The 26,489-nt window shown below is 43.4% G+C and overlaps 1 protein-coding gene across 1 annotated transcript; it reads right to left on the bottom strand.

Moving 5' to 3' along the window:
* Positions 1-60: 60 nt before the first annotated feature.
* On the bottom strand, positions 61-26,475 carry si:ch211-158d24.2 (multiple epidermal growth factor-like domains protein 9). The gene is made up of 6 exons (XM_067601174.1): positions 25,660-26,475; positions 21,894-22,098; positions 12,419-12,558; positions 9,726-9,875; positions 3,508-3,777; positions 61-2,204 (listed from the first exon to the last, which is right to left on the bottom strand). Exons 1-6 carry the CDS (start codon positions 26,216-26,218, stop codon positions 1,681-1,683), a joined length of 1,848 nt encoding a protein of 615 aa, XP_067457275.1. The 5' UTR covers positions 26,219-26,475; the 3' UTR covers positions 61-1,680.
* Positions 26,476-26,489: the final 14 nt, after the last annotated feature.

Genomic DNA, 26,489 nt, shown 5'->3' with positions numbered 1-26,489 from the left:
GATATGTTTTCAAACACCCAGCAGTAATTTAAGTAAAAGGTATGGCACAAACACAAAGGCAACAGTTAACCCCGTTTTTATTTGAGAGTTGAGCTCTGACTTTGGGGTATTATTCACATCATTTTATTTTTGGGGCGCAACAGTTAGGGGTGGTGCATTTTAATCCTGCAGCTGCGTATATGGCAAAGTCCACTGAGAATAAGAAATAAAAACAAAAATACAAAAAGCTGTGGGCTGACTGCGACGTCACACCCTGGAGAGTGAAAGGTTTGGGAGCTCGTCGAGTGACAGTGTACACACAGTATTCTACCTGTACAATAATAGTGCTACTATTCACATTCATCTGTACAATAATCATATTTACAGTGATCACATTAGGGAAAGAGCCAGTACCTGAGGAGTTAGTCCCATATTTAGCTTTACTCATTCGCCATGGTAAAAAGAAGCACACCCAACCGACGGTAGCCTAAACAGCACAGAAAACATGGAATCCGTGTCCAGGATCAGGTGTGAGGCTTTCAAGTGCATCGATTTTACAGCAACTCCCAGTTTTAGCTGATGCAATTGGACTGTGGGTGATAACAATAACCAGTGGGCTGTGGGATTTTTTGACTAAAAACAGGTATCAATATAAGAATACTGTTTCTGTTTAGACATCAAACAGTCTTATCTTCTGAGGCTGAGTCACAGAACCCGACCTCTACATTAATGCGAGACATTTTTCAAATGGTTTGTTCAAATTTTGCTGAGGTAGGCAGCAAAGAGCAGATTAGATTATGACATAGATTAGACAGTAGATTATGACGGTTTACGTAAGCCTCATATAAGTCACTGCCCTGCAGTTGTGCCAACCAGTAAGAGTATAGAAATGGTAATTGTAGTTCCTTTAAAAGAAACACTCCTCTTGGATACTTCAGGTGAGCTGGCACGCTTTAAGAAAAGACAAGAAGCTATAAACAAAAAGATAACGCGTGTGCCAGCAGCCTTCATCTTCCCATATGACTCTCTCAAAAACACACAAACTATACATGGAAACATATTGTCCGATTCAAATTACCATTCGACAGCACGTAAGATAAAACACCATGAATAAACACATCATACATGTGCAGCATTTCTTCCAAGAATGAAACGTCAACCAATAAATAAGAACTGAATAAAAATTCATTAAATAACAATCATTGTCTCAGTTGAAGATCACAGGTCAAGTGATCCGATTATAACTTAAACAGTCAAAAGTCCATTTTAAAAATATATGAAATGCTAGGCTCCTGCAAGTCCTCTAACCGCTGTTAGGATCATTGTTTCAGCAAATAGGAGTATGCTTGGCACCTGTCCTATGCCATGCCAACGACCTAACAAATCTGCACAACATTGCCCTCTGCAGGCACAACTCAAACAAAACACTTTTTTTCTTTGGACCCTTTTCACTGATCGCCCATTCCCCACAAAATTATATCAAAAAGGGAAAACGTTTCAAGTGGAAAGTCTGCGTCTCTTTTCCGTATTTTTGATCACATCTGCTCGATCTCACTGTCAGTTTGCAAAGTGTTGTGATGTGCCGCAGACGAGAAGGGTAACAACAAGCAGTCATACATGAAGGAGCTTTGGATTTGGTACTTTCCAGCAGCTTTGTGTCATCTGTAAATCTAGGTGTCCAGTCTGTCGATGGATGGAGTGCTAAGCCTTGTAGCAGTTGCCCTGCGTGGTGAGTGCCAGCTGGCCGTTGGGCGCCACCTCGTTGGCCTCGTCTTCCAGCAGGCCCGACACGTCAGCGTTGGGGATGCTGTCGTGGTAGCTGCTGAAGCTGATGTTGTCCTCTTTCAGTTCGATGGTCCAGAAGGGGGCGTTGAGCTTGCGGTTCTGGTATTCCCTGTAGGTGTACACGCCTCCGACGAAGCCCAGCAGCACCACCACCACCAAGATGATGACGGCCAGGATGATGATGTTAAACTGCGTCCAAGAGACTTCTGTCAGGGCTGCCGTCGTGTTGTCGGTGGGGCTGCTCAGGCTGGTCAGCAGGGCCTGGGTGGTAGCGGCGGTGCTCAGCGCGGTGCTCGTGTTGCTGCTGGACGTGGAGGCTGGGACGCCTCTCGCTGCGGCGGAGGTCAGAGCGGTGCTGGTAGCAGGCGTGGAGGAAGATGTACTCGATGTGGGGGCCGCTGTTGTGGTTGTACCGGCTGGTGTGGGAATGATCCGGAGAGCTGAGGAGAGAAGAGCATTATCATACATTAACTTGATAACTTTGTTAAAGCCACAATCCAGAGTGGTCAATCAAGGCCTGTCATTATTGAAGAACACTTTACCCCTCCCCACTCAAGACTCCAGCTTACTGATGTTTAACCAAAGTATCTAGTGACCCCTTGTGGCAAAAAGACGCCTGCAGACTCACCTGCTGCATGCACTCTTTACTTAGTGTAATCTTATAAAATAACTGATGATTTTCAGTCACACCATTTAAGACTGTATGCAGAAAACTGTATCAGTACTATAAGTATTATGATGTGAACCTTTACCTTAATTTGAAATGACTTATTGTATACTTGGTATACTTGGCACTCAGTATTCAGGCAATACATGTACTATACAAACAGTTTTTATAATATCTAAATGTGATGATCCAATTTGTACGCAAATGTAAAACTGAAGAATCTTAAAGCCGGTTTCAAGGATTTATAGACATCTTTCATGGCAGATATTTGGACTTTTTAACAGCAAAAAAAAGACACAGGTGTAATTAATAATCAATTAACATGACTAATGGCTGCATTCCATTTACTTGTGCGTGTTCCAGGACCCTGGTAGTGTGCATGATGGTGACACTGAGCCATTATTAATGTTATTAGTTCCACCAGTTAAAGTGTCTGTACACGAGTTTAAGCAAAATGTAGAGGTGGGAGGAGCCTTTTCCTTAAATGTATTACTTTGGATTTTTATTAGAAATTTATTATTTAAATTCACAGTTATATAAACCTATAGCTGCTAAATTCTACAATTGGAGATAGTAATTAGATACGTATATATATGATATATTTGATATTACCTTATCTAGCAGTCTTTCTGTCAGTGATTTTCCAGTTGTGCATCTCGGCTTTCTTGCATGACTGAGTGGAGCGACTCGGTGGAACAGAGCCATCGTTAATGTTATTAGTTCCACCCGTGCTTCTGCTACTATAACGCATCAAAGTACCTACTGTGAAAAAGACCCATTACCCTTCTGAGCTGTTGTCAGAGAACTACAGTCTGTTTGAGGAGCTCCAACAACAATTTACTCAAAAATCAAGGGTTTTTAATCTGCAGGCTGGCATTTGTGTGAATGTACTGTTCAAACTACAGTTAAAATCTGGATACAGTATGAAAATGGGACACAGTCAGCATATCTGTTGAATTATTTTCCTCATAATTTAGTCAAAGGTTTGTAGTTATGTTCTCTACATTTTACTGAATGACCATCTTTAGGATTTTTTTATGTCATAGACTGAGCAGTATCTGGTGGTTTGGTCTTACTTAGAGAGGTGCAGTTATGTGCTCGGGCGTCCCCTATGAATCCCGGAGCACAGAGGTGGCACTGGGGCCCGGTGGTGTTATTGGTGCAGCGGAGGCAGTGGCCAGTGTCGGGGTGACAGAGCTGGGTGGGGCCCTGAGGGTCTGCGTTCCCACTGCAGTCACACGGAACGCAAGCCCCGGACGCTTTGTAGAAACCGGCGCTGCACTGGTCACACTGTGGACCAGTGTAGTAGGAAAGGCACTGGTCACATACTGGAGAGCCACTGGGATCTGGACAGGAACAGACAACAACATGATGTAGGTATGAGGCTAAATACATCTAAATACATTCTGCTATATTCCTGTTATTGACTGTTTCTGTCTAAAATGCACCCCTGTGCATACAATACTGAGCACTATGTTTAAATCTTTCATTCATATGTACATACACAGATTCACATGAATACGAGTGGTGTCCCAGATGGAACCACTAGGTGGCTCACAATGACAGAATATTGACCTGGGACAGAGCCTTGTTCAGCAGTGGAGACAAACACTGCTGTTATATCTGATGATGATGATGACATTATGGTATACATTTAGTTGTTTATTATACAACTTGGGTAGTATACACATTCATGGTGAGGTGCCACGAGTAAGTCCTGCATTTTACTAATCAGCAAAGATTGATATGATCTAAATAAAGAGAGAACCTTGGAGTTCTTTTATTTGCTCTAGAATCGATCCCATTTCCTCACCGGGATTTCCAACAGTCTCGATCAGCAACACAAGCGTGTCGTTTCTAGGGTCAGCTTTCTCCTGCAACCTCCGGTCCCTGGTAATGTGATGCCCTAACACATCCTGGCATGTCAAACAGCACATACATTATAACAGTACACTACACTGTCCTTCTGGGGAAACTTCTCACCAAGCTATGTCACCGAGTTATTCTAAAGCTGCATGATAGTGTGATGGTATTTTATTTTTTGTACACTAAAAATGTTGAAAAAGGTTATAAAATGGACATGAAGCAGTAGTTGTAGCAGTAGTGAGGTGGTAACAGTTAAAGGAGTAGTAGATGTATTAGGGCTTTGGCTTTTGGTTTCAAGCCAAGTGCTTCATGTTTAAAGGTAAAACCAGGTGCTGTAATAGCTGTGTATGTCCTTTGGTTGCATGGAGTGTTGGCGTTATTACTGAGTATAGGTCTCTGGTTTAAAACTGTGTCCACCTGAAGCAAGCTTATAGGTTTATAAATTTAAGAACAATGAGAAAATAAAGGCATCCATCCAGATTAGATCAGATATCTTTCTCCCCAGCAACGTCCTCCAGCTCCTCATGGGGGATCTCAAGATGTTGCCTGGTCAGATGGGATCTATAATCCCTACAGCATGTTTTAGCTCTGCTCCAAGGTCACCTCCCAGTTCCATGCACCCCCAGAATACCTCCACAGGGTGGCATCCGGGATGCCCAAACCGCCTCAACTAGCTCCCTTTAAAATCATAGAAGCAGTGCTTTTACACGTCCTAATGACAAGGCAAAAGCTCCTGGTAAGGTCCCCTACCCCCCCCCCAGGCCTTTTGAAGACAGAGCCATCTCACTGCTCCTCACCTGGATAAGGGAAGCAACGGCCCCCCTCCTGGAGCCGTTCCTGGGAGGGAAGCTCGGCTGGGTTTAAGTATAAAGTAAGACTGTCTCAGTTTCCTAAAGATGGGCGAATGATTCTTATAAATAACTGATATCACAATAAGAAAATGATTCATGTTTGTTCTCCTCCTCCTCTGCAGCATCTGTGGACCAACTGATGCTCTGCGTTTGTGACTCCAGTCCTCGCAACACCACAGCACTCAGTGTTGAATGATTAGACACAGATAAGTGCCTTCCAATGGCCTAGATGTGGGTCTCTATCTGGTGTGGTCATGTGACTCTGTTGTATTCCAGCACTGAGCAGGCTGCTCCTGATAAGCTTGATTTAACCTCTGCTGGGGGTTCAAAGGCAGCCGGCCTGCTGGGTTATATAACCAGGTGGAAACATGAGCTGCACTGCGCTGGGCCAGAGGACCTGACCTGCTTGTTTACCCATCATCCTCCACTGTGCTATGACACCTGGTAGCTGCTGGCCATGTCAGCACTGTCTGGCACACACTCACAGTAAAAGAAGAAAACATGTAAGAAGGACATTAAATAATGAAGCCCCACCATACCACTGGGTAAAGATACAATCACACATGGATGATTGGATGTGTGTGACCCACATTGGAACTGGTGCAATGCTCTGCTTCACCTCTCAGTGTGTCAGTATGGAGGGTTATTCATTTACTGCAACAGGCCTCATCAACACATTTAGAAAGCATCTATCCTCTGGTGCCGAGCCATGATACTGCACTGTGGCATCTTCTCATTTGTCACTGTTGCCAGGGCAACCTCTACTTGGAGGCTGCTTCTCTTCCCAGCTCCGGTGTTTGGTCCAAAACATCCTCCACAGTCACACACACACTCTTAACATAAGAGCAGCTCTCTGTGGACATAATGCCGAGCATATTTCTCATCATTTCCTTTCTAATGTAGCTCTTTCTGTAAGGCTGCTGTCTACACAGACAACGTGATGCTGCCCATCCCCCCCCACCACCCCCACCCCCTCTTGCTGCCTGAGTGGCGCTGAAATGGCTCAGCTGTGCTCATGCTGTCCCAGCTCAGCTCAGCCTGGTTTGTGTCCCTTCCCCTCCCTCCCACATTGCACAACCTCCACTGCGGCCCCTGGCAGGGGCAAACATAACCTGACAGCCTAAGTGCATCTATACATGGCTGTTGCCATGCAGCCCGCCACCAATGAGGGGGGGGGGGGGGGGCATCAGGACAAGGCGACACTGCTGATGATTGGTCCAGAAAGGGGAACGGCAAGGTGAGAGAACATGAAGAGTTACTGAATAGAGCGAAGACTCTGACACACTGCTGAAGAAAAGGTTCAAGTGCAGTTTGACGTAAGCTGTGATCTGTTAAGCCACTTTGACACGGTGCCATGTTTGAGCCAGACGAACTCAAAGCACAAAGGGCTGATGACAAGCTGACGTGGTGTAACGCGGCTCCTGGCCAAACTCTTATTAAGGTCCTGGAATGAGAGTTAATCTCTTTTTGATTGATCACCTTATTACCACAAATAAACCAGGTGACACAATCCTCCTTATACACCTCCTGTGTTCTGTCCACCAGCAAAACAGTATGAACAAGATTAACTCATTAGTCCATTCATAGAAAACTATTTTCATCATTGATTAAGAAATTCATTAAAATTAAACATTTTTCAAGAAAATATGCAAAATATTTGATGTTTACAGCTCAGAAAATGAAAGGATTTCTCTGTTTTATATCAGTGTGAATTAAATATCTTTGGGTTTTGCTGTTCAGACAAAAAAAACAATTTTAAAACGTCCCCTCCAGCTTTTTGGGAAATTGTGATGTATTTTTCACCATTTTCTGATGTTTAATAAACCAAATGATTCATCAGTTAATTAAGAAAATGACTGTTAGATTAACTGATGATGCAAATAATTGTTAGATGCAGGCGCAGACTAACACATCGAGCACTTGGTAACACTGAATGGTAATTTGTTAACGATTGTTAAAAGTCTTAATAATGCATTAAAAATAAAACGTTTACTTGAAGTCTTCCTATTTAGCATCTAGAAGCAGCATGTAAAGACTTAATAAATGGTTTATAAGACTCTATAACGCAGTTGTTTATGAACTACAGTATAACTCCTCCTGTGGGCAGCTGTAGATTTCTGATAATTAGAGTATGAGCTTAACTGGGTTACTCCACAGCTCTGACGCTGACATGAACACACTGAGAAGCAGGTTATTTGATAACTAGGTTAGGGAGGGAATTCTTCAGGCGCTTGTAGCTGGTGTGCAGATTTGATCTGAGACGTGTGGCTTAATAGAAATCACAGTGTTATCCAAAATAACTTGGTGTTGAGACAAACAGAGGAGCGTTTCACACACAGCTGGTAGAAGCCTGGAGCTGCGAGGAGTGTAGTAGGCATTTTCTCACAGATATTGGGAGATTAGATCAGAAAAACACCGTCTGCTGTGATGGATCCTGTTGTGACGTGCTGACTGGAGGCAGCGACGTGCGTTCACTGTAACCTTCAGCGTTACCGTTGACCAGGTGCGTCCCTTCACGGTTAGTCTAGCCTTCATAAAATGACATTTCAGGCACAACTCAGGTGGTTCAGGAACATGACAGAGACTGTAGTTCAACCCAGATCTCAACCCAATAGAGACCTTTGGGTGTGTTGTGTAACTGGAGCAGCAGCCGCCTGGAGGTAAAAGAAGCGGGGTCGTACAGGAAGGTCACTGTTAATCCCAAACTGTCTGCAGAACTCTGCTTTGTGCTCTCTACAACTCTGAAAGATGATTCTATTACCAAAAATACCAACCCTAACCCTAACCCTGAGTAATAAATCAATTCCTCATGCCCTATAATAATAGATTGAAGGTAAGTATATCTAGTAAACATTAGAGGTAGAAGGCAGATAACAACCACATTGCCCTCAAATGATACATAGAACAACACTACAATGACTACAGTAACTGAAACAAGTGTGGGAACTGTACACATCCTGAGAGGCAAAATTCAGGGCAGCAGTCCTCCTCATCATGTGTGCTGAGAGTGCACAGCGGAGGTCAAAGCTAATCGACACGGACAGATGTGTGTTTTGAGAGACACTGGCGACATACTGTGTAGTCAGATTCAGTCATTTTGGTCACATCAGTCACCACCGAATAAACACTTTTGTCTTATTCCAGAGAACTGAAGAATTTTTCCTGCAGCGCCGAGCTAATAGAGACGTGTTGATTCATGAACTATTCATGTGAAAGACCACTCAGTTCACTAACGGGACTGAATTTCAATCTCAGTGTTGTTCAGTGTCGGTGGTTAGACTGTGTTAGTAATGACTGGTCACTCACAGCTGACACAGACTCTCTACTCTGACCAGAAGACTTTCCATTTTTATATACATGGATCAAGTCAATGTTTCCTGATTGAATTGATCATTCAAAGCACAGGTTTTTCCATCTCTCTAAAAGGTTGTGCTGACATAAACCAGGCACTGCTAACACCCTGCTGACACCCACATCACTCACATGTTCAGTGGCAGGAAAAATGTCACGACTATTTCATTTTTCTTTAAAAATCAAACTATTTTACAGCCTTCTGGTGATGAAATAGGATTTCTTCATGAAGCTGATAACAGCCACAACCACGGCAAAAAACTGAAGTTGTCGCAATATATAAATGTCTCAATATAACAGAAGTCAAAAATAATAAAAACTTTTTTACTATAACCATCAACCACAATGATTCTGACTCTCAGTACTGACCTCTCAGTGTAACTTATTTTTATTTTTTTCCGGAGCGTTCTGGCTACATTTTGGGGAAAAAAACAACCTACATGGCAGTTGGCAAGTCTCTGCTTCCACTCCAGCCAGAGACCTTTGCTTTATGTCATCCCCACCTCTCTCCCCTTGTTTCCTGTCTGCCTCTTCACTGCCCGCTACGCCAAAATAATGAAAGAGCTTTTTCTCTTCTAACGGTCAGTATGAAGAGGAGGAATGATTACAGCTTTCAGACTGTTGTTTTAGGACAGATTAATCATTGTGGAACCGTCTTTTGAGACCATCACTTGTCTGCTTTGCATTATAAATACTGCTATATGATTAGAGGATAATAACTGAATATTACCATAACGATTCAAATATTAATAGAGGTTTTATGTAAAAATACTGCCACACATGTTAGGTGCTGTTTTTTTCTTATTTCTAACTTTGTGAGCCAGACTGACTGCCTGTATCGGTAAGTTTTCATCTTGTTTCTCTCTGATTGCGTTTCTCTTATCACCTCAGATAACTTGGCCAAAAGTAGATAACAAGATATGAGGATAAGATATTTCTGGCACAGCTACAGTGCAGTTTGATGATGGGAAATGTTGTCTAAAAAACATCATCAGTGTCGGGTTTTAGTGTTGGATGCTAAGCAAAGATTTCTATCTAGGCTTACCGTTTTGCAATGAAATAAAAGAAATGAAAGTTGACATATAGAGTACACGTACCATTAAGACTGCACCAAAACACTGACTTAATGGTGTGTATTAAACCAGTAAGGTACAACCTGCTCAGTCACTACAGATAAGAAACTGGACTAAAGGGCTGATCTGTGGCTGTGAGCAGCAGGGACTGACCGGTGTGACAGGTGCCGGTGGAGGTGGAATTGGAGCAGGGACACGGTGCGCAGGCTTCAGTCAGGGCAGTGCCGGGGCTGCGGTAGGAACCAGGCTTGCACTCCTCGCAGTTGGATCCCTGGGTGTTACCCTCGCAGTTCAGACACACTCCTGTGGGGACAGAAGGAAGGTCAAACGGTCAGCGGTTTTCTCCTGGATCTGCAAACGTGACGTCCTGCCTGTCTGTCCTGTTTCACTCAGAAATACCTCACAACAAGTTAGATACTCTGGAAATGACTTGAATTATTATAACTTTTATTTAATGAGGTCATTTCATAAAGATCAAGATCTTTTTTTTGTAAGAGAGGTCTGATTACAGCGGAAGAACAGTAAATATCTATAGAATTAAAAATGATGAAAGTATAACACCATGTAATATGTTGATTTCTTGTGTACTATCTGCAAAAAACTATATGCTACAAAGATTAGTATATAGTATATACTGTATACAATTAGTATGAACACTCCCATACTACATATGGGACTACTGGTTTTTATTGTTGGTGCATTAAGGGACACTCAGACATATGAGATTTGAGGGTGTATATTACAGTATATTACATATCACCATCTTCATACTGACTTGTGATGATAATGTTGATTGTAATATTAGATATTAATTGTTATTATAGTAAATATTTGTGAGAGAATGACCTCCATTGTGTTGTTTGCAGTTGAGCTTCTGTCTGTGTTTGAGTTGTTGTGCCTGCATACTCATGGACAGAGGTTATGTAGACATGACTTAACCTGTCTGCAGGCTGCCTGGATTGCTACATCTCTGTGTGACAGTGGTTTCAACCATAAGGTGTGGAAAAGTCTGCAGGCTCCTCTTCCAACCGTGCATTAACCCACCGTCAGTTAGAGGAGCTGCTAATAAGTGAAGTCAGCTGTTGCTGCATTTGGAAAGAATGAAAACTGACTGAGAATAAACCCAGCACATTACAGGTTTAATTGTTGGTTGAACAGAGGGAGGGTGTACCCTGGAAAAAAGTACTTCACCGCACCAAATTGTGGGCCAGTGGTGAGAAATGACTGCTTTCACAAAGCTTTTGTTGCTAAATTATGGGTCTTCAAGTGAAATGAGACTAAATTCAAGCTTGTATGTATTATGCTAAATTGAAGGAACATGGATTTAAAAGTGCACAAACACACACATTTTCTAAAGCAGGTTTCACATATGATGTTAAGAAGTGAATATCAAATCACACAACTTGTGTCCAACATTGTCTGAACATCTTTCCAGTTTGGGATGAAGTGAAAATCTTCATTTGTCTTTTATTAAGTCTCTGGATGTTATTTGAGTAGAAAACAATGGGTCAGTCATGTTGGAAATGACGACTCCCTGTCATGTTTATCTGAGGTACGCAGTGTTTGGGATACTATATAATTTGCATTTGCACAATGTGTTGTTGTGTAAGCGGCCCTGGGGAGAGGCCAGGGTCAGTCTGTAAAGAGAGCTGTCAAACCTGAGCTATGTTAATCCAGCGCCCTGTGAACACTGAGCACTCCATCTGCCCCTGCATTATAATGGCAAGACATATGGCTTCTAAAACTACCCCACCACCACCACCACCACCACCACCACCACGCTGTCCTCCTCCACCTTTCCTCCTTTTCCAGCTCGTCACTAGCTGGAGGTTTTAGCCTCGAAGCCTGACTGCTGGGAGGCGAGAACATAGAGGAGGAAAATCCAGTCCAACACTCCACAGCAACACAAACCAGTGGAAACTGGATTTGTGATATTTTTTTTTTTAAACATTTTACAGTTTGCTTCTGATTCAGCAGTTTTCTCACTCCAGTCAAGTTCCTCGTTGAATATCACACTCGTGTGTTGGTTCCACAGTAAATATTTACTTTAGGGAAACTGGAGGGTTTGTGTGCTGCCAAAGTCTCTAATTAAACACAGCAGATAATCATCTGCATACAGTGGCAGGGTGTTAACCTGCACAAAGCCCAGGAGGGAAACTTACAGGGAACTTAATGAGAATTTCATTGGCACGTGGGTGGTTTTAGATAGCGTTCCGGCGTTCTGGAATCAGAGGCGTCACGTGTAATAGGACAGCGTGAGTATTCCCACCATGCCGGCTGTCCCTTTTACACAGACGTCTGCTGCCGGCTTAATGGCGGAACAACAACGCCTCCCGATCGCGTGTTCATACCTTTTATACAGAACGCCGCAACATTCCCGTCTTATACAGGCTGTTTTAGACTGAACTGTTAAGGTTTAGTGGCTAGTTTAATCTATAACAATGCATCTTATTTTATTAACTAATCATAGGTTTGTATGAAAAAGAAATAGAGTCATAAAATGTAAAATACTCAGGTAAGTAAAGGTGTTACTGCTTCCACACAGCTTTTGTTGCTAAATCCTAAAAATCCTAAAAATGTGTAAGTGTAACTCATGTATGGAGGTGGTCTTCCTGGTTTTAAAGCTATGTTTGGGTGACTACAAGCTTAAGATGAAGAGACAAACTGATGATATATATGAGAATGTTACTGAGAAAAAGTGTTATTTTCTGGTGACAAATGCAGAAAAAAAATGTAATTACATTTCTAAAATGTTCTTTTTAATCCATCCTGTAACCCACCATGTGTTTTTTTATTAAGAGGAAAGCAGCAGTTAAAGGATGAGAACGATACTGATACAGACTCACCAGACTGTGGATGGCAGTAGTTGGTGTGGTTGTGACACTGGCAGGGCCGACAGCCGGTGCTGCTGAAGTGGAAGAAACCCGGGTGGCACTCATCACATTTGGGCCCGTACACTCCCGTCTTGCACACACATGTCCCTGAGCTGGAGAGGAAGAAAGACACAAGACAAAATCGATATACAATCAAAACACAGTTGTGGAGAGAATTTCGTTTAATGCAACACAACACCGATGCTCGAGCTGTGTGTGTGTGTGTGTGTGTGTGTGTTTGGGCGGCTCTACAATGCTTTTTGGATGGCACTCTTAACATCTGATGTCCAGGCTGTTGCGGGTGATTCCACACTTGACTTCCTGCAGATTCTCTCATCCATCCATCTGCTTTCCATAATTCTGCTCCAGGTAGAAGCATGTGGGGAAGCTCAGTTACAGCTCAGAGCTGTCTAGACCGCTCATTTCACTTTCCTCTAAGTAGTTTTGCAGTTGCTGTTCCTCAGTCTTGGCGTTGATTCTACAAGTCTCTTCTGGAGGGATGAACACCGTTCTTCAAAAAGATGACGGTGGTGGAGAACGCTGTCTAACACGTCAGTCCAAAATCTCCCATAGGTGTTCAGCTGGGTTGAGATCTGGTGACTGTGAAGGTCATAACATGTGATTCACATCATTTTCATCCTCATCAAAGCATCCGGTGACCCCTCGTGACCTGTGAATTGGGGCATTGTCATCCTGGAAGAGACCACTCCCATCAGGATAGAAATGTTTCATCATAGGATGAAGGTGATCCTCAGATTAGCAGTGACCCTTCCCTCTAAGGGGACAAACTATGTCAGCAAACAGAACCACCAGACCCCCTCACTGCAGGGCTCAAGCATTCAGACCTGGACCAGTTTTTCCTTTCATTTGTCACCCGTCTGTATAAAGTAGCATCAAATGGAAATACTCAAGTGCAAGTTCCTCAAATACTTAAATGACTGTCTACATACGGCTCCACAAAGGCTCGAACCAACCTTGTTTTATAAAAAGGACTAAATATAAGAAATTAGAGCTCTGAGCATAAAAGCTTTTTATTGGCTTCATGTGTTTTAAATAAGCAAGTATGATTGCTCTCAGCTGAGAACATCTTAGCGGATAATTCCTTCAAGAATGCTCCGGCAAACTTAAATCCAATTACATTTGAGCTCCTCAGCAATAATGCACACGTTCATGATGACTTACTTCATTTGTTAATGTGTCTTTTCCAAGCTGGATCTGCACTCTAACCGTCCTGTGCTGGCTGTTAAATATAGGTGCTTGCTTATTTATATATATATATGAGGGAAACGAGCTGCTTTGTTTGTTCCATCCATGTCACATGAGCAGCATCATTCCCCTGTGATCCCGCCCTCACTCAAGGTAATTTCCGGAGGAAAAGCACAAGGCTAAGTCAAGCCTGATCAGCCCTCAAACCCAGACAATGGACTCGCAAACGTAATCTGTGGACAATGACTTCAAAACGACTGAAGTAAATGATGAGTGACTGGGAGCATGTGCGTGGGTCTTCATACAAACGGGCTTTGTTGAAACAACTACACTTAATGCAAATGAGGAGGCCCACGGCGATGCTTAGTGGGGCGTGGGCACCGCTGAGGACGAGGCTGGGAGATCAACAGTCCCCATTGTTCCGGCTAAAGACACACACACACACACACACACACACACACATAAACACACATCCAACAATATCAAAAAGTATCCACATGCAGCATTATGACCCTGAGATATAATATCCAACTGGCTGCATCATCATCATCAATCACCACTTCTCCTCACGAGTGAAGATTTTGCTGCAGAAACTGATGAAACTGCAGATCAGTTTGTCCTCTACATTTACTGTTTTATTGATGTCCAAACACATTTCCTTTTTATGTTTAGGCTATAAAGAAACTTCCTTATTCCCTGATCAGCAGTTAGAGTAAACAGGGAGGTGCTGACAGTAGTGATGTAATGATTTTAAATAACTTTCATTTACATATTTGAACACAGGTTTCATTATAGGAGCACTGATGTAATGAAAACGGTCCTTGACCCTTTTTGTCCTTGCTGTGTGACATGAATACCTTCATTATGTTTGTGGTTTGCAGGCCTTCGATTGGCTGATTAACTGATGTTTTAGCCAACAAAATAATCTGAGGAAATCCATCATGGCTCAAAACACCCGTGGAAGGATTTTTAGGATGTACAACACTATATCGCCACTTTTGTTTACAACTGGTAGCCTATATTTTTTTGCTGCACTGGTTTACTTCCTGTATTTCTGAGCGTGCTCCGAAGCCCAACAGGCACAGCGCCGGGTTGTGCCAGATGGGTGGGGTTTCTCTCCACCATTTACATGCAGCACACAAACAGCACACGCCACTTGTGCTGACCTGCATCAGCAGCTTGTGTGACAAGAAAACAAAGTACCACGTGTGCCAGACAGTAGACGGTGCCAAACACATGGCTTTGCATGGCTGGAACCGTCTCTGCCAACAGCTCACCAAAGACCGGCATGAGTGACGGTTCATATTTTCAATAACTGACATCTTCAGCCGCTAATACTTCTGGTTCCATTGCAACACTGCTCACAATGGCCTTAAAGAAGCAGAGACAAAGGGATAAAAACACAAACGATACACTAACGTATATCCTATCATTCTCATATTGCTCAACCAATGTGCAGTAAAATCTGCTGCCCACCCTGGACACGATGCCACATGCAGCATGCCAGTAAAGCCAGCTGGTCTGCTCCCTTTCATTTATGTGTTCTATGGTGCACAAAATAAAAGCTAAAACCTAGAAGAAATCACTGCTGCAGTTACATCAGAAAATGCTTCTTTTTTTCTAATTATTGCATGACAGAGGAGAGAGGAAACACACCATGTTTCACATCTACGCAGCCACCACAGAATAACACATTTGTACGGGTAATAACGTGTAAGCTCATAATGCAATAAAGACTGGAAAAGCATCCAGTGTGATATACAACAGAGAGGAACGGTCCTTTAATGCAGCACCGCGGCCCGCTCTCCTCTCTGACTGGCTGGCAGTCAGTCAGACGCTGACCTGTGGCAATGCGGCACAATCTGTCATCTTACACTGCGAGCAGCTCAACAAGAAGGCTGTCATCTATTATGCAGCCTGCGAGCTCACCGGCTCCGCTGCTGGACCAGTGGAGGGGTGACTGCGGGACACCTTGCTCTCTCAAGAGTCTCGCGTCTTGCTGAATCCTTCTCCCTCAGTGATCGGTGATCTGGATGTTAATTTGTGCCCTCTCTGGCTAGGAGGGAGGCCTTTTGTTATTGTTTTGGTGTGATTTCGTGGCTCTGCGTCAGATCTGCATGTTAAGTAGGTCAGTATTACATGGGCGACGGAGCTTAACCCCATTCTGTGCCTGCTGCCGCAACGCTGGCCGCGGCCTGTTGTTCTATGTGTCGGATCACAGCAGTCTCTGTAATGGGGAAGTGATCTCTGCTTTAATTACCATGAGATGAATAGCTGGCCAAAATAAACAGGGAACTACACTAAGCAGGTTTAGTCACATCCTGAGAGGGCGTGTTGAGCAACAGAGCAGCAGGACTTGTGATCTCTTCACCACTGTCCTGGCTCCAGTCCTCAACACAAGCGTGAACGTGTCCGACTATTTATGAGAGTGAACGAGCCGGCGTTCAGAGGATGGCTTACTACATTCAAAATCCTGTAGCTGAAGGTGAAATATGTCGTTTTAGCTGATTCACTATCGTGATGGGTTGATAGATACGGTGGAGTGTTGATGGGAATGTTGGTTTGCACCTGTTGGGATGGAAACAACTAACCAGACACTAAAAGAGTCCACTGAACCCTTGGACAGAAGAGCCAGTGTTTCTTTAAACCAACAGTCCAAAATCTTAGGAAATATGTTTACCTGGAGTTTAAACGACTTGTTAATGAATCAACCAATCAATCCACAGGTTATTTTTTAGATAACTGATGTCTTGTTGTTGCTAAAATACCAAATATTTGTTGGTTTGAGTTTGTGAAATGTGAGGATTTGATGTTTTGGACTGTTAGTTGGCGAGCGATGTGAAGAGCCTTGGGCTGTGGAAAAGTGGGATTGGTATTTTCCACCTTTCTGACATTTTAGAGTTATAACACGGCACAAACTTGACAACCACATTGTAAGGCGAGGTCTTTATAAACGCTGCATGCAGTCACTGGTCAATAAAGAGATCCAGTTTTAACTGCTCCTAAAACCACAAAGGCTTTTTTGTTTGACGGTACGTCTAAATATACATGTTCAATGGATGTAATGGACATGTACAAACTGGATACAATCAATACAAAGGGATGCAATGTGCAAATATAAACCTTGGGAGTTGTTGAAGGACATATCATTTTTTTTTACTTTAAGCCTCCAGTCTTTGTGCTAAGCTAGGCTAACCATATCCCAGACCTGTCTCTGTACTGGATGTACTGGGTTTGACAGACACAAACACACAAGTGTTCAATGGTAGAAACTGCATAGATCTCTAAATTAATGCATAATTTACCAGAAAATCTTAATAAAACATAGTGCGGCTATTGTTCAATCCTTTCTTGACAATTCACATTGAGGAACATTAACATAACTCTCTTCTCTTTCACAAAATCAGTTCTGGCCAAAGACATCAGCATTTACTTTTGTCTTCATACAAAACAACACTAAATGAACTAAATCTCACAAAATTATGATTTGAATGAGGAAATATCTGAAAATACTAAGAACCTGACCGAGCACTGGATGCAAGCTGACAGTTATTGACACTACAATTGATACTAGATGCTACGAACACATATACTTACTAAATATACTACCTGTAAATAATACCTGGCTGCTATAATGTATTGAATCAAAGGCCAGTATGAGTCCTGTATGCTGGGAATCAGCTCACTGTTTCTACTCATTTAGGCAGAAACACACGTTCAGTCACATGCTTCAGTAAAAACAGGTACACAGTTTGAAACTGTTAAGTAGTTCCCGGAAACCTGCTCAGCAGGTCATATGTTGGCCATCTTTAAATTGTTATTTTTGTCAAAAATAAAAATGATAGATTCATGCTTGTTCTTTGTGTGACATCTATGTTTCCTATCCTAAACATGAATCTGAATTCAACAGCATCACATGAATGTAACATTAATTACAGCTAATAAAACAGATAAACAGTCAGTGCAGATGATGCAGGATAAAGATGCACTGATGGCACTGATGCATACACTGCACAGTGACACATAATGCAGAGGCGGAAACATCTGCACCCACAATCAATATTTCATTACAGACTGTACAGTGTTGTAAAAAGAAACGCCTTACAGACAAATGCCCACAGGATCTGACCCAAATACACTACTGATACAACTGTTAGCACAAGTGCTTAATACTGCTTTTTGTCAAATATTGGCTTGACCTAACCCAACAAACTGGCTAACAGCGTGTGTCCATTTTACATCACATGATTTGAGGAACGACTGCAGGCAGAATGCCACATTATGGCTGAACAAGAGGAGGAAATCTCATTAAGGCTGTTAAGAACATTGAATAAGGATGCAATTACAGATGTCACCCGGCTTTAAAAAGCTGCTTACCCTGAAGGAATTTCATTAGTCTGGGTTTCACTCAAGCTTTAGTGTCCCAGGATAGACTCAATTCCATTGATGACTGGTTTAGAAATATTTATCTCATATTAACAGTGTTGATCCAGGACATACTGGCAGATTTTTAGTAAGCAGTGTCTGTCTGCGGATCCACACTCAAATATCTCAACAATTATTGAATGGATTGCCATAAAATGAGGTGTCCTTCATGTGCCCCTCATGATGGATAATAAAAACTTTGATGGTCTAAATTTGGATTTGTCCGATCCTTTGGTTTATGACCTGATGACATTCCCATCAGCCTCGGCTGTACTTTGTGTTTAGTGTTAGCATGCTAACACACAAACTTGGATGGTGAACATGGTAAACATTACACTTTCTTGACATCAGCATTATTAGCATTGTTAGCATTCTGAGGTTAGCATTTAGCTAAAACAGCTATGTGGCTGCAGACTCTTTACCTTGTTTTTACAGTTGCAAATAACAATTATTTTCATTATCAATTCATCTATGCATTATTTTTTTCCAGTTAATATCAAGTCTATTACGTGCCGGAAAATAGTGAAAATGCCAATCACAATTACCCAGATCCCCTGGTGACATCTTAACACTTCTTGTTTTGTCCGACCAATAATCTGAAACTGAATGATGTTCAACTGACAATAATAGAAACTGAGAAAAGCAGTAAATCCTCACATTTGAGAACATTAAACCAGTAAATGTTTAGCATTTTTTACTTGATACCTGATAGAAATGATTGATTATCAGTAATTCTTTTTGTGATAACTGACTAATCACTGAATGGACTATTTGTTTCAGCTCTATATGTGTTTGATCTCACACTGAACCAGTAGCTACACTCTGAAGACAAACTAAGTTGCATTTCAGTCGCAGAGACCAGGCTGTATATCAAAGTCTCTTAGCGACCGCCAGCTTCTGTACATTTCCCCTGTATAAGTTCACACCACACAAACACTGAGAACTTGTACCATCAGATAAGTGAACACAGGTTGCCTCATTATCAGCAGCTCTTGTGAAAGGTGAGTTAATCAACAACCAGAAGTCAGCGCTCGCTTGTACTGACGGATGGCTGTTTCCCTATTCGATGTCCCTCCTGGGATCTATGGTGTTGAAGAGCGCAGCCTCGGCTTCATATTCCCACAATGACAACAACCAGTGTCAACTGAGGCCAAAACGCAAAGTGAATGAAGGCAAACTGTATCACAGCCTCTTCAAACTAAACAGTGCTGCACACTTCTTGACATTAGATATGGTCTGTGCTGTTACATCATGGCACATTAAGTCATCAGTTCATGACGCTGAACAGCTTTTATTTTAAAGTGAGTAAAGTCAGATCCTGAGTTTGAGGACATGTCAGCTGGCTGCTGGAAGTGAACAGATTGATATTCCATACAGCTCATCTCCTTGTATGATTGCTGGATGTTTGTCTCTGCAGGACAGCGGCTCCGGGAAGAAGCTCTCACTCTTTGATACTGAGGGATGATGATGCAGAATTCGGAAGTTTACGTTGATGTTTTAAGATAGCTGAAAATAAGTCTTCTATTACAGTCAATCCCAGCTGCTGCAAATATCTCCCTGTGATGTCATGTCAGCTATATTTGGCCAGCTCTCCACAAGAATAAGACAAATGCTACAGCGAACAAACAGATATGCGAGGGACATTCCTAATAGCAGGCGGTGTATGTAGCATATACTCGGCCATGCAAAAAGAAACATTACCTAAACAGAGCCTGACAGAAGACAGCTCTATTCTGAGCTGCAGTTACATAACGCAACAGTCTCAGGCTCAGCTGCACATGTCTGATTGTTTTTTTGTGTATAAAAATCTAAAACTCTGCAGCTTTTCCTTTGTGCGCTGCTCTTCGTCAGCTCTACAGGTATCTGTAGTTCCGCACCTGCAATGTGTCGACCGACGCTCCCGACATCAAGCGGCTGTTAATGAGATGATGAAAACACGCTGGCTGACTCAACGCTTCTCTGAGGATAATTCAGGGGTTCTGTCATTAAGCCGATGACATTATGAAACCACAACTGCAGTGCAAAGAAACACTGGAGGCTGCTGCTGTTAACCTGCATGTGTCCTGGAATATATGGCCAAAAGTATGTGGACGACCTAGTCCATGTCTTTAAAAATCTTCACGATACAGCATACAGTGATATTTTAGACACTAGTGTTCTTCCAACTTTGTGTCATCAGTTTGTGTTTGGCTCTTTCCTGTTTCGACATGACAACGCCCCCGAGCACAAAGACAGCTCCATAGAGGAATCGTTTTCCCAGTTTGGTGTGGAAGAACCTGACTGGCCTGACCTCAAACCATTATAGTTCAACATATCGGGTAACAAGCTTATCTGCTTTCCTGCTGAGAGTTAGATAAGATGCTGCTGTCATGTCTGTATGGTAGATATTGTCACTAGGGCCTTAGCATAAAGAGTGATATTAATCTTCTCATCAAACTCTCAAGAAAGCAGACAAGCGGTTTCCTGAAATGTCAAACTGTTCCTTTAATGTTCATGGTTGCTTTTGGAATGACGTGGCTGTTTAAGTGTCCGTGTACTTTGCCCTCAAGGTGTGTCATGTCTGTTGTTGTTTCAGTAGTTGTTGGTTTAGCTACAGTATCTGAAATGGATTGTGGACTTTTAATAATGAAAATGAGAGATTACCTGGAGGTTTAAGCAGGTGTAATGAGATGTTAGGACACAGTGTAACACCTGTTATAGGCAGAATGAAGGCAATAAAACTCGCTGTTATAATGAGGTACAAGGTTCAGCTTGTTGGCTGAGCGTGTAGTTTCTGAACATATGTCTTAAAATCAGTACATAACTTGTCCCAGTGAACACGACTAAAGCAGCGACTGATTCTGTCTAAGCTAGATGGCTCATTACTTAATGAGAAAGAAACCTAAAGAGGCATTCTGGGGGGTCGGAAAGCTGGCTAATCTGTGTAACTCACAGTGATTAGCTCCTGAGGGGGGCTAGGCTAGGCTAGCAGGGTTAGCAGAGGCCAGGCTCAGACTGTCTGAGAAGGACTGTATTAGGTGTGTTACTGTGTGAAAGCTCGGAGCCCTGAAATAACCCTTGTGCCTGCACCTTCACCTACTTCCCTTTGAGCTCTAGACACAGTCCTCTCAGGCTACAGAAACATGAAAAACACAGCCTGTGTTTCCATCTAGGATTTAGCTTATGTAAGCCATTACTGTGACGTATTTTTCAGAGCATGACAACACAAATCCTCCACACACTGTGGACATTTGCCCAGGCTTTTGAAAAAGCAGCAGCATTCCTTCTCTTCTTCGTTAGAGACAGAAAGTACAGCCGCTATTTTTACCGCGTTCCTAACCTACGCACGCAGCTTCTTTTCCGAGTCACAGTTCTTGTGACTTGTGAGAGGCTGCGTGTAAAAAGGTCCGCCGTGTGTTTTTTGGCTTTGAATCGGAGGAGTAAGCAGGATTTGAACATTGTGCTGCCTTCAGGGAGGCCTGTGGGATAAGGACTTGGCTCAACGGCCGGAATAATGATTCTGCAAGGCTCTGACATTATGATGAACATGAAAGTCTGAGCAAAGCTGAGCCGCAGAACATCTTGTCTCATTCTTTATGAGATAACAAACCCTAATTCACAGCAGACAGTCGGTTTGGGTTTGGCAGGCCGTGGCACTTTTGCTGCTAAAGATAGTACTACTTTAAAAAGCTGCAGTCACTCTGCAGGTACATCACAAACCGTCCAGAGGCCACGTCTGGCTTCGTCATGAAAACCCACCACACCTGTGACTTGTATAACCAGGATACATGAGCAGATGGTGGTTATCAGATAGATGAAGCAGAGTAAACAGTCTCACCTGTCACAGAGGTTGTCTACCGCACCGAATGAGTCGCAGGCGCAGGGCAGGCAGCCGCTGGTGCCGTTGGTGAAGTGTCCCTCCTCGCAGTCCTCACACTGCAGGCCGCTGTAGCCCGACAGACACGAGCACTGACCGGTGCTCTGATCACACTCGTCCGGATCCAGAATCCCCTCGCCGCCGCTGCTGCAGTTACAGACGCCCTCTGAGCGGACGGGCGATAAAAGTGAGAGACAAAAGATGAGAAAGACTGCATGAAGACGTAGATTTCTCAATGTCAACAAATCCCATAAAAAGACAAAAACCAACTTTGAAACATTTTCCTTCCTCATCCCGTTCATGGCCCTCGGCCCCGCGCCCTCTGGTTAGTGTTTAAAATGAGTCATAAATGATCTTGTTTCATTTTTAGTAAAGGTTGAGTAATTTCTTGGGAACTATAGCTTTTTTTTAGCAAAAACGTCACTCAAAAAGGAGGAAATAGCACATTTGTTGGGGACTACTTTTAGCTGTGGATTAATACACATTTGATGTCGTAGTGAGTATTTCTGGCAGCGGGACGGTGTGTGTGTGTGTGTGTGTGTGTGTGTGGGACGGAGTCAGAATAAATGACAGTGTGTGTGTTGGTGGTAATGAAGGAACATGTCAACCAGAGCAGCGGCGTGGCTCACTGATGTCTTTTTAATAGTTTGGCTCAGACATAGAAGATACATCAGCCTTTGATACACAAACACACAATACTTTCATATTCTTTGTCTGCACATGGAATTTGTTACCAATAAGAAAAACAGTGAATATTGCCAGACTTGAGCCGTGTAAGTACAACCAGCCTTCCACTATCATTCACGTGAAGCTGCCTGCTCCATTCACAGTGTCGTGGTGTCACGTCGCTCTCTGGGAGCTGCTCGGCTGTGCTAATTCACTTTCCTTGTCCAGATTTTTATCACCCATCCAGGAATCCAAAAAGACGACCTCAAGCCTACTTCTATATCCTCCACGACACAGAGACATTTTGTATTATTCAGAAAACATGATTTTTAAAAAGACCATGCTGGCATTAGATCAGTGTAATACGACAAGATGTTATTTCTATATGATAAACTCACATAATAAAGATTTCTGTGGTAAACAATGTTTCATAAACCTGCTGTGATGGATTTTGTGCGTTTCAAACCGGTGCGCTTGAGGAAACCGGAGGATATAATGACAGACACGTGGATGACCCTGCAGAGTAGTAATCTATTATTCATCTGATCTCAGGTTAGGTGTGGCAAGCGGTGACAGACGTCTGCATTCTGTGCTCAGCAGTCAGACGAGGAGAGGAGACAGATAAGACGACTGAGTGGTATGTTTCCACACAACGCATCACCCAGCGCTTCGATAAAGAGAAGCTGGATTTGAATGTATTCCTGCTCGGGCGTCCCACTCATATTATGCTCTTCTTCCACTGTTGCCTGGACTTTTATGTAACTAAGGAAAGGCCCGTGGTTATGCAAGCCTGTGGACTCTACTGTGGGGCCCTAATCTACAGTAACATCCACTGAAGAGCTGTCGGCTCTGATAACGACTGAGAATGTGTGAGATCCAGTGAATGCATATCTCCAAACACACACACACACACACACACACACACACACACACACTGTATTTCATTCTTAAAAATCCCGCCTGCACTAGGTGTGTGATTGGGGCCCTGTGGGGTGATCTGCAAAGCCACACAGCAGCAGGTTTGATGTGGATTGGACTGGACCTGTGTGTAGAGGAGAGAGACGAGGGGGGGAAACAGAGGCCGTGTTCACCTCTCTCCTATTTATCTGAACGCTGTGAAGCGGTGTGACAGCACGGCTGGTATTCAGACAGAGGCAGCGGCAGGCTGTTTAGAACAAGTCACGTCTCAAAACTCCTCGTTGCTCGCCCGTCTGTGGCAGCACGGTGAAAAGTACAGCGGTGGGAGGCGCCCCGGCACGGAAACAATCACTGCACTTTCCATTTGGGTTTGAGCGTCAAACCACATTATCAGCTTTCAGAAAGTACTGAAAGATGTTACGCAGAGAAGGAAAACTTGAACTATGTGAAAACACGCCTTGTATATCTGCTGGCGAGGCCCCTACACAGTCAGAGAATGTATACTGGTACAGCTGGGGCGAGGCGTTAACCCAGGTGACGCCTTTGTTTACGTGATATTATCATGTGAGTGGCCTTTACACTAGAACAATGAGGAGTGCTGGGGATGGTTTCAATAAGGCAGGCCGAGGCTTTCATGTATGATTTCACACAAGGGTGCGGATTTCATTCTGACTTCAGGGTTCAAACAAACGGCAATAAATAACATGTGCTGATTTAATAAGAGGAGCGGCTGAATGTGTCACTGTTTCAGATCGGTTTATCTGCAATACTGATGCATCAGACTCCAGAACCATAAATCACACCATAAAACAATAATATTATTAGCAGCCCTCTAAGACCGCAGCACATTAAAAAACAGCCATTTTGATCAGCTGTTCTAATCCTCCTCCTAACACTGACAGTAAGGTAGGGCAGACTGTGGAGAACAAAGGGTCAACATAAAAAAAAAAACCATCACTGAACTGGACCCCTGATGCGAGGGGCCGATATCAGTCAGAGAATGAAACACAGCGGTCTGGAGTTGATGTTTGGTCTTCAGGGCGCCGTGAAGTAACAACTAGAACATGGTGTTTTTCTGGGAAGAAAAATAATGAGTGTTTGATAGACATTAAGGGGGAAAAAAATAACCATGAAGCCATTTTTATTGCAAATTCTTCATATTTTTATAGGGGAACGGCAAATTCAACTTGGAGAGCGAGAATATGCAGTTTAGGAAGAATTAATGAGCTCTTTTTTCCTAATAAAAAAGGGGGAACATCATCTTATCTGCTCTGCAAACCCAAAGCTTTGGTTGCATCAGGCGTTAAAGATCCATTTTGGAACAGGATCCCCGGGCCTGTGCTGCTGCTGCGCTGGCTGGAGAACAACACATCCACATGGATGCTGGGATGTGTGAGGTGTGAGAGGAGGGGCTCCACTGTCATTGCTCATTCATGGCTTGGGCTGCCTGGCCATTTTGGTTGGATGGCCTTGTTCTACATATGCCATACAAACAACAATAGTAGGGGGGTGAAGCAGCTATTTGAGCAACGTCTTCTCATTTCCTGTCAGTATCAAACATGCCTGATCTAACACAAAAGGATCTTGGGCCAGTGTGGATGCTGTGTGCACCAGCGGATTGGATACATTGACTGAACAACGACAGGATCAACCTTACACCCCCTCACACTCACACCCCCCCTCCTTTCCAACCCACTGTAATATGTGGAACACTCATCCTATAATAAAGGCCTCTGGAATATAACACAGAAAAACACTGTAGAAATGTGTGCACGAATAGTGTGAGGTTTTTTTTTTTTTTAATGAAAAGAGGATGAGGTGTTTTTCATGATTTGCAGGGGTACAGCATGCAGTCTGAGGGTCTGCCCATTGTTGCAATCTGGTTTATTCGGTCGCTCTCTGCGTCAAAACCACAGTGCGACCATCCTGCTTCCTCTAGCAGCCTACATCAGACATGGATGTCTTCTTTCTCTGTGAATCGTTTTATGAACATGGGTGTGCTTTTAAAAAAAAGCATCCCAGAGTTTGTCCCTCAATGTCTTATTTTTTCGATTATAACGCATTATTTACAAAAAAAAAAAGCTGAAACAAATGGGGCTCATTTGGTAGCCTATACATGATATTTCATGCAGGGGTTACTCACCTTGACTATTCTGTAGTGAGGTAACAGATGTGCCGATATTATCCGCAGACCAGGCGTCGTTTGCTGAACGCTGGGAGACCATAGACACCAAGGTCTGCAGCGCTTTCTCCGGAGCAAAAAGTGATGTTTGTGCATCGGTGGATCTTTTGCGGGCACCGGTTAATCTGGAAATCGGTGGTGTAATTTGTTCTTTAGAGGCTGAAATGACTCCAGTGAGAGAAGCGGTGGTGGTGGTGGTGGTCGGGTCCGTTGTTGGAGGCTGGAAGGTGGTTGCAGTTTTATAGGTAGGGCTAGTAGTCGTCGTTAGGCCGGTAGAAACAATGGCAGGCGACGGTGTTAGTCCGGCTAGAGGCCCGAGAGCGACCCTGCTCTCGGGTAAACTACGAGGCTTGTCGGTGTGGAAGGTCTCCCAGGTGTCGGAGGCTGAGCCGGGCTTCCTGGAGAGAGGCGACGCATCGTAAAGACTGATGCGAGGTGCAGCTTGAGAAAATCCAATATATACATGCAAAATAACTAGCAGAGCCGAAGATATGCACATCATTAAGGACGTTAACCTCATATTCAGTTTCAGCTCTCCATGTATAAGCCCCAGTAACGGTCTTTCTCAGACCTTTCCCTGAATGGACGCGTACTCCACCGTTGACGTCCCCCCGGCGGCGTACGCTGCTGTTTGTTGCCCTGTGATGAACCACAGGCAACACTTCACCTGCTCCGCAACCAACCACGGTCCGTGCGAGATTGACATGTTCGTGGACCAATAGGAGCCCTGGACGACAATCCCAGGGCGCTCATTCATTCGCTGGTTGGACAGTCGCTGTTACACCCTTTCG

This window comes from Thunnus thynnus, chromosome 2 (genome assembly GCF_963924715.1).
Source record: "Thunnus thynnus chromosome 2, fThuThy2.1, whole genome shotgun sequence".
NCBI lineage: Eukaryota > Metazoa > Chordata > Actinopteri > Scombriformes > Scombridae > Thunnus > Thunnus thynnus.
The sequence above is the reverse complement of the archived record's forward strand: the minus strand, read 5'-3'. Positions and strand labels throughout refer to the sequence as shown.

Excerpts from the sequence above, each read along its gene's own strand:
- si:ch211-158d24.2 (XM_067601174.1), bottom strand. The coding sequence starts at position 26,218 with ATGAGGTTAACGTCCTTAATGATGTGCATATCTTCGGCTCTGCTAGTT. Across the intron at positions 12,559-21,893 it reads GTAGACAACCTCTGTGACAG|CTCAGGGACATGTGTGTGCA; the intron begins GTGAGACTGTTT and ends CTTCCTCTCCAG. Across the intron at positions 3,778-9,725 it reads CACCGGCACCTGTCACACCG|ATCCCAGTGGCTCTCCAGTA; the intron begins GTCAGTCCCTGC and ends GTTCCTGTCCAG.